We start from the raw sequence: 15,773 nt of genomic DNA, 5'->3' as shown, positions 1-15,773 counted from the left end.
GCTCCAAGAATTAGCAGCTGTGAAAAAATGTACAAATCAGAAAAATAATGTGGAGGCTATTTTGCTGATCAAAAACAAATAATTTAAAGATCAGTCTGATAAAAAGTTATTTTCCGCTCAAATTTACTATTGCTGGATTTTTTAAAAAAAGAAAAAGAACTCTTCTCTTTAGTTTTTCACTTTCCAACAAATTTTCTGAATATTTTCTTAAACAATATAAGTTTGAACACAGGCAAAAGAAAAAAAATGAATAAATGAGGGAGGGAAGTTGAGAAAACGTTGCATTCATTTCAGTAGAAGCTGTTTTTTCACATGTTCAATGTGAAACAGGAAACTGGGTGTAATATATGTAGGTGACCCTTAATCCTCTTACCTTTTACCTACTGTCAGAAATGCAGAATTAAAGAAAACTATGAAAGAACAAAGGTTTTTGTCACTCAGCTATTTCAAGTGGCTTTAAGCTACCTCTTTAACAAATGAAGTTGCACAAATTCTTTACAATAACTGTGAAGGGTTCTTAAATAGATAATCTAATTATTTGTTCGCCGTTATGAGCATAATGTCGTTTCTTCATTTTTCATCTTCAATGAAAATTGCACGCAGGCATCAAATTAGTTTAAATAATATTTCGGAAAGCTTTGAGGTAAAGAAAATTTACGTTACATGTGACAGAAATTAAGCGGATCAGAATCAAGACGACATTAAGCATGCTTTACTTTCTGATTCGTAATAATTCCGTTTCTTCGAGAAGCTGCCTAAATGGGACTAAGAAGCTCAAAAGTGAGCTTCAAATAACCACATTAAAACGTTAACATATACCATTATTAAAATTTAAAGTTAAGACGTAAAAAGACAAGAGCGTAGAAGTTACTTGAGAAGTCTACGCCGTCAAGCGAAAATTTTGCAGAAAAAAAAGACACACACGTTTACAATAATTGCTATGAACTTCGTATAAGAGCAATTAATTAAGATCAGAGCTAATCAAATTGCTAAAGCTGGAGTCATTCAAATATTGATAACCATTCCATTAACTCTAAAAACTGTGCGACAGTTTATCATCAAACCTTGGAGCAGGTCCCTCGGACCCAGGTGCCGGAGAAAAGGATAAAAAAAATTTCAAAAAGATTCGAAAAACTTGAAAGAATTGCAAACATTTTCTAAAAATTGCTGTCCTTAAAATCTTGAAAAACATTCCATTAAAATTGGAAACTATACCGTAACCTATTTTCAAACCCTAGGGCGACTTAGGCAAATTAAACTTAAGCTTAGGAAACAGGCTTCACACCATTAAATAGTCCGCTAAAAAAACGTTTTCGGTGAATCGCAGACAAAACATTTTCGGGCAAGTGGTTGGGTTCGGTCTTTGGGGAATCATGCGTGAGACGAAAAATTAGTCTAGCAAAAAATAGCTCGTAAAATTTTTCTCCAAAAGTTGTTTGAGAGTGATTAAAACCAACTCACGTGTTTGGCACTAACTAAAAAAATTATATCACTATTACTCCTTTTCGAGCTGCAAAATGATAGCGCCTAAATAATAGACTTTGACAAGCTAACGGTGAATATTAAAAACTCACATATTAATGATTTGAATTTTGTTTGTTTGTTTTGTTTCTTTCGGATGAGTGTCTTTGGATAAGCTGAACAACTTTTTGAGAAGAGAAGTGCGGCACCACGATTCAGCTTTTTTCCTCTGATTTGTAAGCAAAACACTGAGTCTGTGGTAGTTTTTACTTCCTTGTAGGAGAATTTTTTGTAGGAAAATTGAAAACTATTCCATGGCAAATAGAAATTTTTCAGTAACTTATCATTGAACGTCTAAGGGCGTTTGCTGGCCCTTGCGTCTGGAAAGACGTGAATAATGAAAAATAAAGGTAAAATAATCGAAAAAAAATTGTCAAAAAAGGCTGAAATTCGTGATGTTTAAATGTTGAAATATTTCCCCTACCACTAGAAACTAACCAGTAACCTAATATAAAACCCTAGAGGAGGTTCCTTGACATTTAGGGCTGAAAAACTCAAAAAATGACGAAAAATTTTCAAAAAAGCTTTAAAAAAAATTGTGAAAAATAGTATAAAATTGCGTGTTTTAGCGATCGGTTGTTTGTCAGTAGCCACGGGGGGGGGGGGGGGAGCTGGCGGTGGGCAACAGTGGGGTGGGGGACAACAGCGTGGTGAGGGGGGGTCGGTGGGGGCAATAGAGGGGGGGTCAACGGTGGGCGTGTCTTCAACCTCTAAGAACCGCCCTTCTTCACACCATAAGTTCAAGTCCCTAAAACAGTTTCTGTGAATCGCATGCTTGGAAAATAGAGGGCTGAAAACCTCTAAGAACACTTAATGCCAGCTGGACGCTACCTATTTATCCCGTTTTTGAGGACGAAAAGTCAAAAGACAAAAATTCGGTCGAGCGAAAACTCGCATAAAAAAGACCGACAGGACTACTATAATTGCTACAAACTTCGTTTGATGAGAACTATTAATCACTATTACTCCCTTTCGAGCTGTAAAATGATAGCGCCTAAATAATAGACTTTGAAAAGCTAACGGTGAATATTAAAAACTTACATATTTATGCTTTAAATTTTGTTTGCTTGTTTGTTTGTTTCTCTTCTTTTGGATGAGCGTCTTTGGATAACCTGAACAACTTTTTGAGAAGTGCGGCACCACGATTCAGCCATTGTTCTTTGAGCTGTAACTATTTGAAGTAACTTTATTTTTGATTTTTTTTTTCTGCTCTAGAGAATACTGAGAAAAGTAAAGTTATAAAATTTAAAATTCTTTGTTTGCATTAGTTTCTTTCGTTATATACAATTGTTTGACTCACACTCGATAAGCAGACTTGACAATACAATAATCCTATTTTTTGGTTCATTTTCGCGACTTCGTTGCTCGGCTGTTTTGTTGAATTAACTTTTGTTCCACGGCTTTTAGATAGTGTCAAATAAAATCGATTATTTGACACACAAGTCAACAGATTCTCCTAAACATAGAATACATAATTTCATCGTTTCATAACACAGAATTTATAAAAATTTAGAGCTTCTCAGCCTTAATCTTACTTAATTTTAGCGAATCCAGACATAGATCTTACATAAATTTAGTTTTCAGCAATTAGATATTAGAAAAGTTTAAGGTTTCTAAGCACAGACGTTACATAAATTTTGCGTTTCTATGAGTACGTCTTACATAGTTTCAATTCCTAGACATTTGTTCCCCAGACTCAGGTGACTCAACTCTTGAATGCTTATCGCCTCTTCTACTATACGGTTCTTAAGATCCCCATTCTCATAATAATTCACCATTCAAGATCACCATTTGTTGATTTTGTTGAAATTCAGCCATAAATTGTGCTGCAGAAAACAAGTATTCAAATTTCTGTCACCGAGGCCACCTTGACGCCAATAACGCCCCGCTCTATTTTTCGCGAACTTTAAGCCCACTTTTGACGCAAAAAGGCATTTTCTTATGATATACGAAATAAAATATATATCTAAATGTACGATCAATTTTACGCCTAATTACGCAATATCAAGGTGAACACCGCAAAAGGGGGTTTTACGCATTATTAACTGAATTTTTAAGTTTTGATAATTTGTTTAACAGCGTAAGTGTGGAATGTTGAGCTCTGTCAAGAGAAACTAATCTTCGAATCTTGGACGTTGATGCCAGCCACCTGCTTTTTATATTTCATTTTTTAAAAAAAAAATTGTCCTAATTTGTTCCCTGTAACTCACATCAGATCTTGTTGAATACCCAAATGTCGGCGCAAAATTAATTTCACACAAATTTACTGCAATTTTCTGAAATTTTTTGTATAAGAAGTCAATTTTTTGTAATAAAGCTCACATAGTCTGATGAGACTCAACATTTGACTATGGAAAACAACGATTCGTTAAATTCAACTACCTGAGTTAACAAGTATTAAGCGATTAATTTATTTCACCTTCGAATTTTGTGTAGGATGAAAAGCTAAATTAAACTCTAATTTGTGTAGAATCAAGGCTAAAAATTAGACCTTGAATTAAGGTAAGACCAATGCGCTAAAACATGACCGACTAACGTCGGGCGAATTGCTCTCAAACGACCGGCGAGCGGTTGGCTTCGTCAGTAGCTAGCCACGGGGGGGGGCACCGGGGGCTGATGGGGGCAACACTGGTTTGGGGGGGGGGGCAACAGCGCGGTGGGGGTGGAGGCAATAGTGGGGTGGGGTGTCAACAGGGGGGAGGTGTCTCAACCTCTAAGAACCGCCCTTCACACCATAAGTATAAGTATAAGTCTCCAAAACAGTTTGAGCTGAAACAACTGAAAAGCTCTAAGAGCACTTAATGCCCGCTGGGCGCTACCTGTTAATCCCGTTTTTGAGGACGAAAAGTCAAAAGCGTCAGACAAAAAATCGGTCAAGCGAAAAATCGCATTAAAAAAAGACCGATAGGACTAATATAATTGCTGTAAACTTCGTTTGAGAGCAATTAATTATGGATGATCAACAATTATTTTACGCCTGGAAAAAATCTAGCTTGGAAACGCTAGAATTAGGTAAGATTATTGCATGGAAAAAATAACTATTTGTAAAACCTCCGCTATAAAACGCTAAAACTATGACAAATCTATGCGTTCCAGTCCTAAATTCATCTAAGATTTACGCTAGAAATGCAAAACCCATTTAAGTTTAGCGCTTGAAAACACAAAAATAATTTAAGACCCACGCTTGAGAGAATTGTTTCATAAATCACTGGACAGAGTTCAAAGGTCACAGATTTTAAACTCGTACAGGAGAAACTCGTTCAATTTTAAACTCGATCAAAGATTTTAAACTCGTAAGGTCCAAAATTTTAAAACTCGTTCGGGAAAACAGGACCACATTGTTTCCTAATTGCATGTTTTCGAGGGTTCCATTAATTCAGCTTTATGGGACAGACTATAGATGTCTAAAAAACTGAGTTTTATTAAGTTGGAACGCAAACGAACATTCAAAAAACTATAGACATTCATATGAACACTATGTCGCTATATGCACGTCTTCATTTTGAGTTTTGACTTTGAAAGGTTCGGTAGGGTTGCAACTTTATGGGACTAACTGTAGTTTCTTAAGTACAAATTTGACAACTTCAAATTATTCAAATCAGAAAAGATTTATTAATTTAAGTTAACCTAACCACTATTGCTCTTTTTCGGGATCCCGTTTAGCTTTTTCATCTTCTTGCTCTGGTTTTCTCTTTTCTGGATTGTTAGCGTCGTTATCAGGGACTGGAATTTGTTTCTTTTTGTTTACACCGGCGTCCGGTCTGTTTCCAGTGGGGCTGTTCTGAGGCGATCGACCTCTCAACTCCAGATTTATGTCAGGAGCGATTGCTACATTGGGATGGGGTACGGGCGAAAGATTTCTGTTGCTGAAGAAATTTAAAGTAATTAGCTTTCAGGTTCAAATTTTTCCTATATCTCCTGGGAAAAAATGTTAGAAATTTATGCTATTTTTGATTTTCATTACGGCAAATGTGGCAGCAAATGAAAACTCTCTATGTCTAAAAGTTCCTAGCAAAAAGAGAAATACAGTTTTTGGAAAAAAATTTGCTCACCAATTTCGGCCACAATTTAGGCCAATTTGAACGAATTTGGTCACACTTTTTGAAAAACAAAACCCGTACCGAGAAACAATATTTAGGATCAGAAAATCTGTTTTTGCTATTGCAACTTTTTTATGAACTTTTTGAAAAATGAAAAAGTATTGAAATGAAACTTCTTTTTCTTCTAAATTTCAACAACTGATTTTTTCTTCAGAATTGTTTTCTGAATTTCGTTAATTGCAACAACGCCTCCGCACATACGTGACCGCAAACACCTTTCAATGCTTCAAACGTTAAACTCACCACCACAAAGAAAACATAGTCAATCATAGCCGGCAGATTGCCGGAAAATAGCTGCGATAGACGGTTGGGGCCTTCCATGAATTGAAACAACTAAAGAAATTAGATAGACAGATCAACTACCAGTCCTTTAATAGACCACTAGACTTTTTGGGTTAGCTTTGGACTGTCATTTTTGTGAGACACATAAGCTCTATGAGGAGAAAGCCCTAATAGGGCTTTTCAAAATTAGGATCTCTTCCGTTTGTGCTCCCATCAGCTTAGTGGGCGCATATTATTTGCATCCCTCAGATGCACGTGCAATATTTTTTACATAATGACTTACTATGTAATGGCACGTGCTCTGTAACTGGGGGCGCATAACGTACTGGGGGCACAAACGGAGAAAATCCCAAAATTTAAATTCAAAATTAAATACTGAAGACTCTAATTTATCAAGAATTAGGGCATAAATGTTTGACACTACTTAGATGCACACTATTGACCTTTAACAAGTAAATGCTCATACAATTTGAAGTTCCATAAGTGAGTTCAGGATTCATTTTTTTGAGTGAGGTAAGTCATTGAAACAGTCAATTCCAAGAAGTCAGGGTAAGACGAAACAAAAATCTGTTCGACGAAGTGAAAAAACTCAGAAGCGCTATAATAGCCGCCTGGAATTGAAGACGCGGCTATTAATGATCGAAAATACTTATTTTTAGAAAGCATTGAACGATATTTATTCAATTCATTTGAGATAGGGCGTGAAACAATAAAATAAATAAGAGCAGAAGTCTAAGATTTTACTGAGTCTAATTTCTTACTGAGACAAATTTAGCGTTACTGTTGTAGTTACACAAAGAAAGACATCTATTAATAGAGAGAACATGCAGCCTGTTAATGAAACTTCAATACAATTTAAATGTTGGAAAGTGCTGAAATCCCTAAAATTAACTTTTTCGCGGAAAAATTTTTCAAATTCATTATTTTTAAAATTAGACATAATCCTCTTGAAGCTATAATCTGATACAAAACATTATAAGGAGACCAGCCAGTTAAAGCAGGTCTTTTTCGTTTTTTTTTGCATAAAGAAGCGTAAGAGATTCGCATAACAACGGTCGAGAGGACAAAAAAAATCTGATAAACAGATCCGCTCAAATTAAAATGACAAACAATTTTATGGAAAAATAAATTGTGTACAAGTAAATAAATTCCATCAGAGATTTGGAAAAAAGCTTATCAATTTTTTTTACTTGGCTTCAATTTTCTGAAAATTATTAGTTGCTCGTCGTGCTGACAAGAAAAACAAGGCGCAATTTGTCTATTTTGATTTGTTCAACAGTGCTCTTGAAAAATTTGTGTGTGAAGGGAAAAAAACGTGCAATAATTCAGTAACCGTGACGCACAAAATAAAATTCTGGCAAAAATCATATTTCCCAACTTTTAATTTGAATAAAGTAGTTTAATGCCTGAACGCTACGGCATTTTTTTCACTTTGTTTTGTCAATTTTTCATGGGACGTAAAATGCACCCTATGTTTGACCTCCATTTGATCTCAAAATTATCAATACAATTGAACAGATCTCAAAACCAAAAAAACTGCATCCCAACGCAAATCATGGTATCCATTCTTGGTATTCAGGAGATTAAATAGCACAAAAACAATAAGCGGCGATTGATTTTTAAAGGTAGTTTTCTAAAAACTGTCTTTGTATGTACGAAAATACATGAAAATGAGAATTTTTTTTTACCTCTGAAAATTTGGTTTTATCCTTAAGATTGCAAAAAGAAGCCTAATATTTCAAACCCTTTCCTTCTATAAAGAAAGTTTTATGTTCATGTGTAATCCATTGTACCTAGGAACCAATTTGTGTCCTCGACTTTGTCTGTTGTCGGAGTCCTAGATTATTAGGTCTTCAACAACAGACGAAGCTGAAGACACTGGACATAAATTGGTCCGGTCAACCAGATCAACAAGATATCGCTTCTGTTGATTCTCCATAAATTCTTTTGGGATTTGTCGAAGTCATTTTCTGTTGTTGTCAAAGAGATCTTGGTTTCGTAATACACACTTCCCGGGTTGAAGTTTCTTTGATTTCATACAAGGATCATATATGATTTCATACTGTCCATGCTTGATTTCTTAGTACGATCCTTGTATGAAACCAAAGAAATCATATATGATCCTTGTATGATTACCAAGAAATCATATATGATCCTAGTACGAATGACAAGAATCATACATCTATTTTTTGAAAATCTTTAACCATTTAAGTTTTTTGTTTTTATTCGGTAGGGCATCACCTATATGATACCCCGGCATCACATTGTGATCCGCCAAAAGACCCTAACGTACAATATCAATTGCAAGTTGGACACAAAATAAAGGAGTAAGTCCAAACAAATAACAAATTTTTTGACATATTCTGAAGCCAGTTTATACATATAAATGCTCATTTGTAAAAAAAATTAATCAAGAAAAAAATTGGATATCACGTCAAATTCGTTTTCTGAATACGTTTAAATCACAAAGTTATTCTTTTAGCGCACACAAAGAATCAAATCTGGATTGCAATTGCGATATAATAATTTAATAAGTCCTCTGACTACATTATACCGGAATTTGTGGCACCAGTCAATGTATTATGTGTCATATATGACCTTGTATGAAATCCAAGAAATTTTTTCAACTTCAATGGAAAATCAAAATTATACAGTTTTTAGTCTTTGAATTTTTTTGTATGATCCTTGTATGATTTCTAGGAAATCATATATGGTCCTTGTATGACTACCAAGAATTCATACAAATCATATATGGCCTAGTATGATTAGTAAGAATCATATATGACCTAGTACGAAATCAAAGAAAGTTGTTTGATCGTTGACCCGGGTTTTGCCGCTTTTTCAAAATTTTTGTGTGAATTCAAGACCCTTGCAACTTATAAAGTCTTAGTTTTTTTTACTAGCTGCATGGTCCAGTCTAATTACTAACTAAGACCTATAATATGGAAGAAATTGTGAACAAAAAAATGGGAAGTCCTTACGAATGATCTTAGTGTTATTAAAATTTAATATTTAATGCAAAAATTATGCAAAATCTAAATCACCGATGACCAAAAAAACGTTCAGAATTTAACTGGTTAACGGTTTGAAACCTTGCTCATAACCATTATCATGAAATTATTGCCCAAATAGTTAAGGAAACCCTTCAAAGTCGAAGGTTACTCAAGTATTCAAACTGTTACAAAACTCACAAAATGACCTTTTTATATCACTTTTAAAACTTGAACCAAAAAATGCAGTTGCCGCATTCACCATAATTTTTAAAGCACAAAAATTTTTGTTGAGACAAATGTTTCAAAGATACGATGATATGTAGCATTTTATGCTGTGAAAAGCAAATTTGGCAACATTTAGTTTTACACATAGAACCATGCGACCCTTCTTGTTTTTCTTGTTCATACTTCTCAGAACGTTTCAAGCGGTTTATACCGTACTTTATTGAGAATTTCGGTAAAAGACCGCTAATTTCATATGACAGTTCGCCATTTCTTCATTTTCATTTAAAAAGTCGAAAAAATTGTTTAGCGTCAATTGGGATAGCTGGTTGATTGCAGTTTTGATGCTTGGTTGAAATGTCAACTATGTTGAGAAAGACACTTTTTTTATCTATCTAACGATTGCTGTATATTTATCTCCTACTATGTTGATAATGTGACCCTAATAGAGGCCTCAACTTCATAAAAAAAAGCTAAATAAGTACAGGAGCGGGGGAGTTATTATTTTCCTTAATATTTTTCTTATAGAACGAGCCAAATTTTTTGATGAGGGGTGGAGCCAACACTCTTTTAATGTGTGTAGTCTTTTTTCATAAATCAGAATTTAAAAAAAAATTTATAAGGAATATTTTATGCAAATTATCTATCTTATCTCAAAACAGTATTTTATTTATTACCTGTGGGGTGACCTTGACCTGGGTCTGGGCGAGGGGCGGGTCATCATTTTCTTCCTGACGTCTGGACTCATTCTGTCCTTTGTCGGAGTCAATTCTCTCCTCAGGTTTTCCTGGAAAGAAACAAATTTGTATAGCGAAGCCACATTATGCAAACAAATGCGAGAAAAATATGGTTACTCCAATGGCAAGGTTGGTCATTTCTCAACAGTAAGTTTCAACGCAACGTAACATTCACTCAAAATTATGTCAAAAGATTTCCAAGTACAAATAGTAAAAACATAACCAATTAATGTCGGACAAATTGCTCTAAAACGACCGGCGGTCGGTTGGCTTCTTCAAGTAGCTAGCCACGGGTTAGCGAGGCTAGCTTTAGATTATTTGAAGGGGCGTAATGTGAGCGCAACAGGGGTGCACCGCAGCGGGGGTGCAAACGTGGGTTGGGGGCGGACGGATTTGGGGGTGGTGGGCGGGGGCGTGAAATCAATTTCTAAGAGCCGCCCTTCACACCATGATGATAAGTCTCCAAAACAAGTTTCTGCGAATCGCATACCCGGAGACTAGTCAGCTGAAAATCTCTATGAGAGAAAGATTAACGTGAACGAGAAGGAGAAGGAAAGAAACCCTAACCGGCAGAGAGAGAAAGAGAGATATGAATATTTCCTATGATGGGATTCGATTCTGCAACTTCTAGTTTTCTAGCCTTGTTAGTAAATAAATCATGCAGATAAAATCAAAAAAACAAAATTAAAAAAAATCAAATTCGCAGTTAAAAAAAGTTCGAACCATTTTTTGTCTCCAAAGTTCTGTCAAGTAAATTAAAGTTTCGTTGAGAGACTTAAAAAGTTTCGTTGGCCAATAATGGTCGTTAAACTCAGAAAAGAACAAAATTATTGAAAAATTTTGGAAACAATTGCTAAGGTAAAAGTCTTGCTAAAATTCAAGATAATAATATCTTAAGAACCCTTTCATTGTGTCAAGAGACTATCCAGTATCCTTGTTTCAAGCTTCAAATATTTTCACTGGCACATAAAGATCCATACACTTGGAACATGATAAAAAGTTTTCCAAAAATTTGAAAAAAAATTCAAACTTTATCCAAAAATTTCAAAAAATGGAGTCATAAAAAATGATCACCATGCCATTTACTCTAGGAATTATGAATTCAAAAACATGAAAAAATTGCAAAAACTTAAAATAAAAATTGCTTAAATTCGTCATATCAAAGTCCCGAGGAACATTCCATTAGATCTATCATCTATGCAGTAACAAATTATCAGACCCTAGAGGAAGTTCTCTGGCTCTTGAGGCTAGAGAGACCTAAATCATTTTTTTAAAAAATTCAAAATTTTTTTAAAAGAATGCAATTTTTATAAAGAGAAATTGCTAAAACTTGTGATATTAAAAAATTGAAAATGGAACCATGACCAACAAAAATTTTCTAGTTACTTATTATCAGACCCTAAGGGAAGTTGTCTGAGCATTGAGGCTCAAAAAAACCTGAAAGATTACTTTAAATGTCAAAAAATTAAAAAAAAAATTGGCAAAAGTTGTCTAAAAATAGTTTGTGATGTTAAAGTCTTGCATGACATTCCATTACATCTATAAATTGTACCGTAATCTATTTTCAAACTATAGAAGAAGTTTTTCGGCTCTTGAGGCTGAAAAAACCAAAAAAAAAGCTGACAAAATTTTTCAAAAAAAAACGAAAAAAAGCAAGTTTTGTCAAAAATCTGCCAAAATTTGTGACATAAAAAGGTTTGAAAACCATTCCATGGCCAATATAATTTTGTCAGTAACTTATTTTTTAACCCCTTAGGATATTTTCGGGCCCCTGGGTCTGGAAAAACCTGAATAAGGGGAAAAATGTCAAAATTTTGAAAAGTAATTGCACGTTTAGAAACAAAAATGCAAAATTCTTGATGTTGAAAAGTTAAAACCATTTCATTACCACTAGAAACTATGCTGTATCATATTATGAAAACCTAGAAGTTCCTTGATACCTAGGGCTGATAAAAATTGAAAGATGTCAAAAAATTTCACGAAGCTTGAAAGAATTGCAAAATAGTAGAGCTTTGCGTGTTTTTAGCGAGCGGTTGTTCGTCAGTAGTTAGAGGTTCCTTGATACCTAAGGCTGATAAAAATCGAAAGATGTCAAATTGTTTCAAAAAGTATGAAAAAAAATGCGAAATAGTATAAATTTTAGCGTTTTTAGCAAGCGGTTGTTCGTCAGTAGCTAGAAACGGGGGGAGGGGGTTGTGGGGGGTACCAATAGCTGATGGGGGGTTGTGGACAACAGCGCGGGGGGATTGGGGCAATAGTGTGGGGGATCAACAGTGGTGGGGTCTTCAACCTCTAAGAACCGCCCTTCACTCCATAAGCAAAAGCCTCCAAAACAGGATGAGCTGAAACAGAGCTGAAAGGCTCTAAGAGAACTTAATGCCCCGCTACCTCTTTATAACATTTTGAGGACGAAAAGTCGAAAAGATCAGACGAAAAATTGGTCAAGCAACAAATCGCATAAAAAAGACCAACAGGACTAATATAATCGCTACAAACTTCGTTAGAGAGCAAATAAACAAGCTGCAAAAATGCCTAGAATTGGGAAGCCATTTTTCAGCCAAAACACTCTGCTATTGTCCTCCAACAATGGTTTCCCAATTCCAAGACAGTATTTTGCACTAACTGCGCTAGTTTGTCTGTCAAATTCCGTGCTTTTGACGAAAATCTATGTGACTAAGTGGGATGTCAGATTCTCAAAATTAGGAACCACCATTCACGCATTTAAATTGTCGCCTCAAAACAATTTTGGTGAATCGGTTTCTAAGAGTCTGGTTAGGCGTAAGGCTCTATCCCGTTTTTGAAGATCAAAAGTCAAATGAGAACGCCGGACTAAAATAAGTGCTACAAACTTTGTTTGCGAGCAATTAAGCACTTTAAAGTTTTGCGTCAAGGATGTGATCACTTCATTTTGTCATTTTGGCTCAATATAATACTTGGATCTCTTCCGTTTGTGCCCCCAGTACGTTATGTGCCCTCCATTTACAGAGCACGTATTGTTACATAGTTAATCATTATGTAAAAATAAGGCAGTTGCGTCTGGTGGTTGCAAATTATATGCACCCACTAAACTAGGGGGCACAAAAGGAAACAATCTGAATACTTATTCGCGCTGGATATTTTCTAATTGATGCGCCTAAAAGTTGCGTAACATAAACATATAATTTATCATATCGAATCCATGTTACGTTATCTGGATTCCCAAATACGTCTTATTTGGCTCATTTATGAATCCAATTCATATGTTTTTCCAAAAAGCAGTAACGTGGGAGCACAAACGGGTGTTAAATGCCTGTGCGATTCCATAATATGCTAGGGAAATCGAATTTTTCGTGCATTATCGAAAAAATATAGGAATCTACTTGCACCGATGAAAACGTCGTTTTTTTTCTGGTTTTTCTCTAACCATTATTAAAACACTCACTTGCATATTTTAAGTTGCCGAACGTCTGCCAGTTTTTAAAATGCCAGAATTTCCCAAATAATTAGCCAGACATAGTTGTATACCTTAGCCGTATATATTAGCCAGACGTTTGACTTCCACAAATTTACGTGTCTTTAAAAATATGCATTTCCTGTTTTGATCATGGTTACGTGACTCTGCAGAAGTTACTTCAAAATTCTGACTAAATATCTGAGTAAATTCTAACCAATTGTAAATTTAAAAACTCTTCAGCGTTATGACGTTTAACAGCCTGGTAAGTTTTTAGTTGTAATGAACTGCAACGTTTGAAGGTCAGCATAGTCGCCGTTAACCACCTGCATAAAATGGTAAGTGCGGATAACATTGAATAAATTTATTGACTTGCATTAGAAAAAATTTATTAACAAATTCTATATAGGTTTACCAAATTTTTGTAATAAGTTAATTTACCTTTTTTCGGAATATACGTTTTCAGAATTTCAACCAAATTCCTTCTAGCATTTGAGCGGCTTTCATTTTCATTTTCATTTTTCAATGGTTCTGAATATGTTATAATCCCGATGAAATTAGTGCAGATCTTAAGTTTTTAGGGTGCTTACATTATGTCTTGTTGCATATGAGTTGAGATCAAGGTCATTGCAGAAGAAAATTTCCACACTTTTTGATTCATATAATGTGGTTCTCTGCATTTCAGTTGAAATGTTTAGTAAAACTACGCGGGACTCAATAAACGCCAGAATGTCTCAGTGAGAACCCTAATTGAGGCTCGGACTTTATGATACGAAGTTAAGACTTAAAACACTCATGTGCACATTTTAAAATTCCGAAAGTCGTTAGTGCCAGAAGTTAAAATGCCAGAAGTTGCTACTTAGCCAGAAGTTGACCTCAATTGACTTTCGTCATTTAAAAACGTACGCGTTTTGTGTTTTAAGTAATGGTTACGTGACTCTGTTTGAAGTCACTGAGAACTTCTGACGTTTATCGGGAACCGCAAAGAGGTTCGAGATTAAAATGACGAAAGTCAACGGAAGTCAATATCTGGCTACGTAGCAACGTCTAGCGTTTTCACTTCTGGTACTGCAGACTTTCAGAATTTAAAACGTGCGCGTTTTGTGTTTTAAGCATGTTTAAGTGACTCTGCAGAAGTCACTTCGAAATTCTGACTTAATATCTCGAACCGCTTCGTGGTTCTCGATAAACGCCAGAAGTTCTCATTGACTTCAAGCAGAGTCACTTAACCATTACTTAATAGTCGAGGAGCGGGGGCCTTATTTAAGTACAGTAGTGTGGTTAAATTGCTTAACGTCGAACCCTATTTAGAGTCGAACCAAATCAAATTGATGGGTGGAGCCGGATTTTTTGGGCTCGTTTCTTTTCAAAAAAAGTTGTTGGATCTATTTTGTTTCGGCCTCCAGCCGAGCTTAGGGGCATATAATTTTTGTGCTGCAAGGCACGCGTACTATATTCCACATTTCTATATATTAGCAAGCATTATAACAACACCTAATTTTGTTTTAAAAAATCAAAAATTTAAGTTCTAACAAGCACCCAAAATTGACCAAATTAAGCAAACTGACACATGACGGACAATTGCAAGCTTTCCCCCCCCCCCCCCCTCCCCTAATAACCCAATAACAGTAAATATACCTTAATGGGGAGCTATAATATCGTTAACTTCGTGTGGGGAGGAGGAAGAGGGTGGAGGGTAAAATAGAACAACTAAGAAACTTGAAAACTGAAACTCCGCAAGAGCTCCATGATGTTCTCAAACCTGTTGCACAGGAAATGGCCCTGGCCCTGCACTTGGTGTCAGCTCAGACCCCGATTTCTGGCCCGGAGACTGGGACCGGTTGAAATCCTGCTGATAAGTGGTCGGGAAATTTCCACTGTTGTTTGCCATCTTAACCCTTTGTTATTATTGTAACAAGGATTCCAATTTTACTTTTTCAGTTTTAAGCCTTTCCAATCTTTTGAGAGTTTTAAGTTTTAAAAGTGGGTCTAAGAGTTCTGCCAAAAAGGTGGGGTTACTGAGCATACGGGCTATATACTTATATTCCTTTACTTGAAAAACAAATGAAGCTTTGTTCGTGTGTGGGTAATTTTTTGGTTATATAAACGGTTTAAACTTTTTGGTTGTAATTTTGGCTCTCCGCCATCAAAGTGCAAAAGTTTCGTCACTTCTGTTGTAACTAAGTATATGTTAAATTTTAGTCGCCCGAGGGACTTAGTGCCCCGAGGCCCTGCGCGGATTAAAATTTATCTCTTAACGTTTTTAGAGAACTAAAGGGAACGAAAGTGCTGATTTCAATTTGAAATCAAAGTTGAGAGTACACTTTTGCAGACTAGGGAAAGAAAAATTTGGTTGTTAAATGTTTTCAGGAAAAACCTGAAATAGTGTCCTGATTTTTTTACCCTTAAATTAGGACACTAAGTTTAGGCAAAAAAATTAGACTTTCAGTCTAAGTGCAATAATTCGAACTAAGATCTCTTCTTCGAA

At 35.4% G+C, this 15,773-nt stretch overlaps 1 protein-coding gene across 1 annotated transcript; it reads right to left on the bottom strand.

Annotated features, from left to right (window-relative positions):
- Nucleotides 1–2,752: 2,752 nt before the first annotated feature.
- Nucleotides 2,753–15,444, bottom strand: LOC142346006 (uncharacterized). The gene is made up of 4 exons (XM_075398478.1): nucleotides 15,048–15,444; nucleotides 9,796–9,905; nucleotides 5,154–5,387; nucleotides 2,753–2,977 (listed from the first exon to the last, which is right to left on the bottom strand). The coding sequence occupies exons 1-3, from the start codon at nucleotides 15,174–15,176 to the stop codon at nucleotides 5,156–5,158; spliced, it is 471 nt and encodes a 156-aa protein (XP_075254593.1). The 5' UTR covers nucleotides 15,177–15,444; the 3' UTR covers nucleotides 2,753–2,977; nucleotides 5,154–5,155.
- Between the last annotated feature and the right edge of the window lie 329 nt (nucleotides 15,445–15,773).

The sequence above is a fragment of the Convolutriloba macropyga genome, chromosome 9, assembly GCF_964194025.1.
Source record: "Convolutriloba macropyga chromosome 9, txConMacr16.3, whole genome shotgun sequence".
In the NCBI taxonomy this organism is placed as follows: Eukaryota; Metazoa; Xenacoelomorpha; order Acoela; family Convolutidae; genus Convolutriloba; species Convolutriloba macropyga.
The sequence above is the reverse complement of the archived record's forward strand: the minus strand, read 5'-3'. Positions and strand labels throughout refer to the sequence as shown.

Coding starts and splice junctions, on each gene's coding strand:
- LOC142346006 (XM_075398478.1), bottom strand. CDS start 15,176: ATGGCAAACAACAGTGGAAATTTCCCGACCACTTATCAGCAGGATTTC. Junction 9,906..15,047: donor GGCCATTTCCTGTGCAACAG/GTTTGAGAACAT, acceptor GTTTCTTTCCAG/GAAAACCTGAGGAGAGAATT. Junction 5,388..9,795: donor AGGTCAAGGTCACCCCACAG/GTAATAAATAAA, acceptor AAATTTCTTCAG/CAACAGAAATCTTTCGCCCG.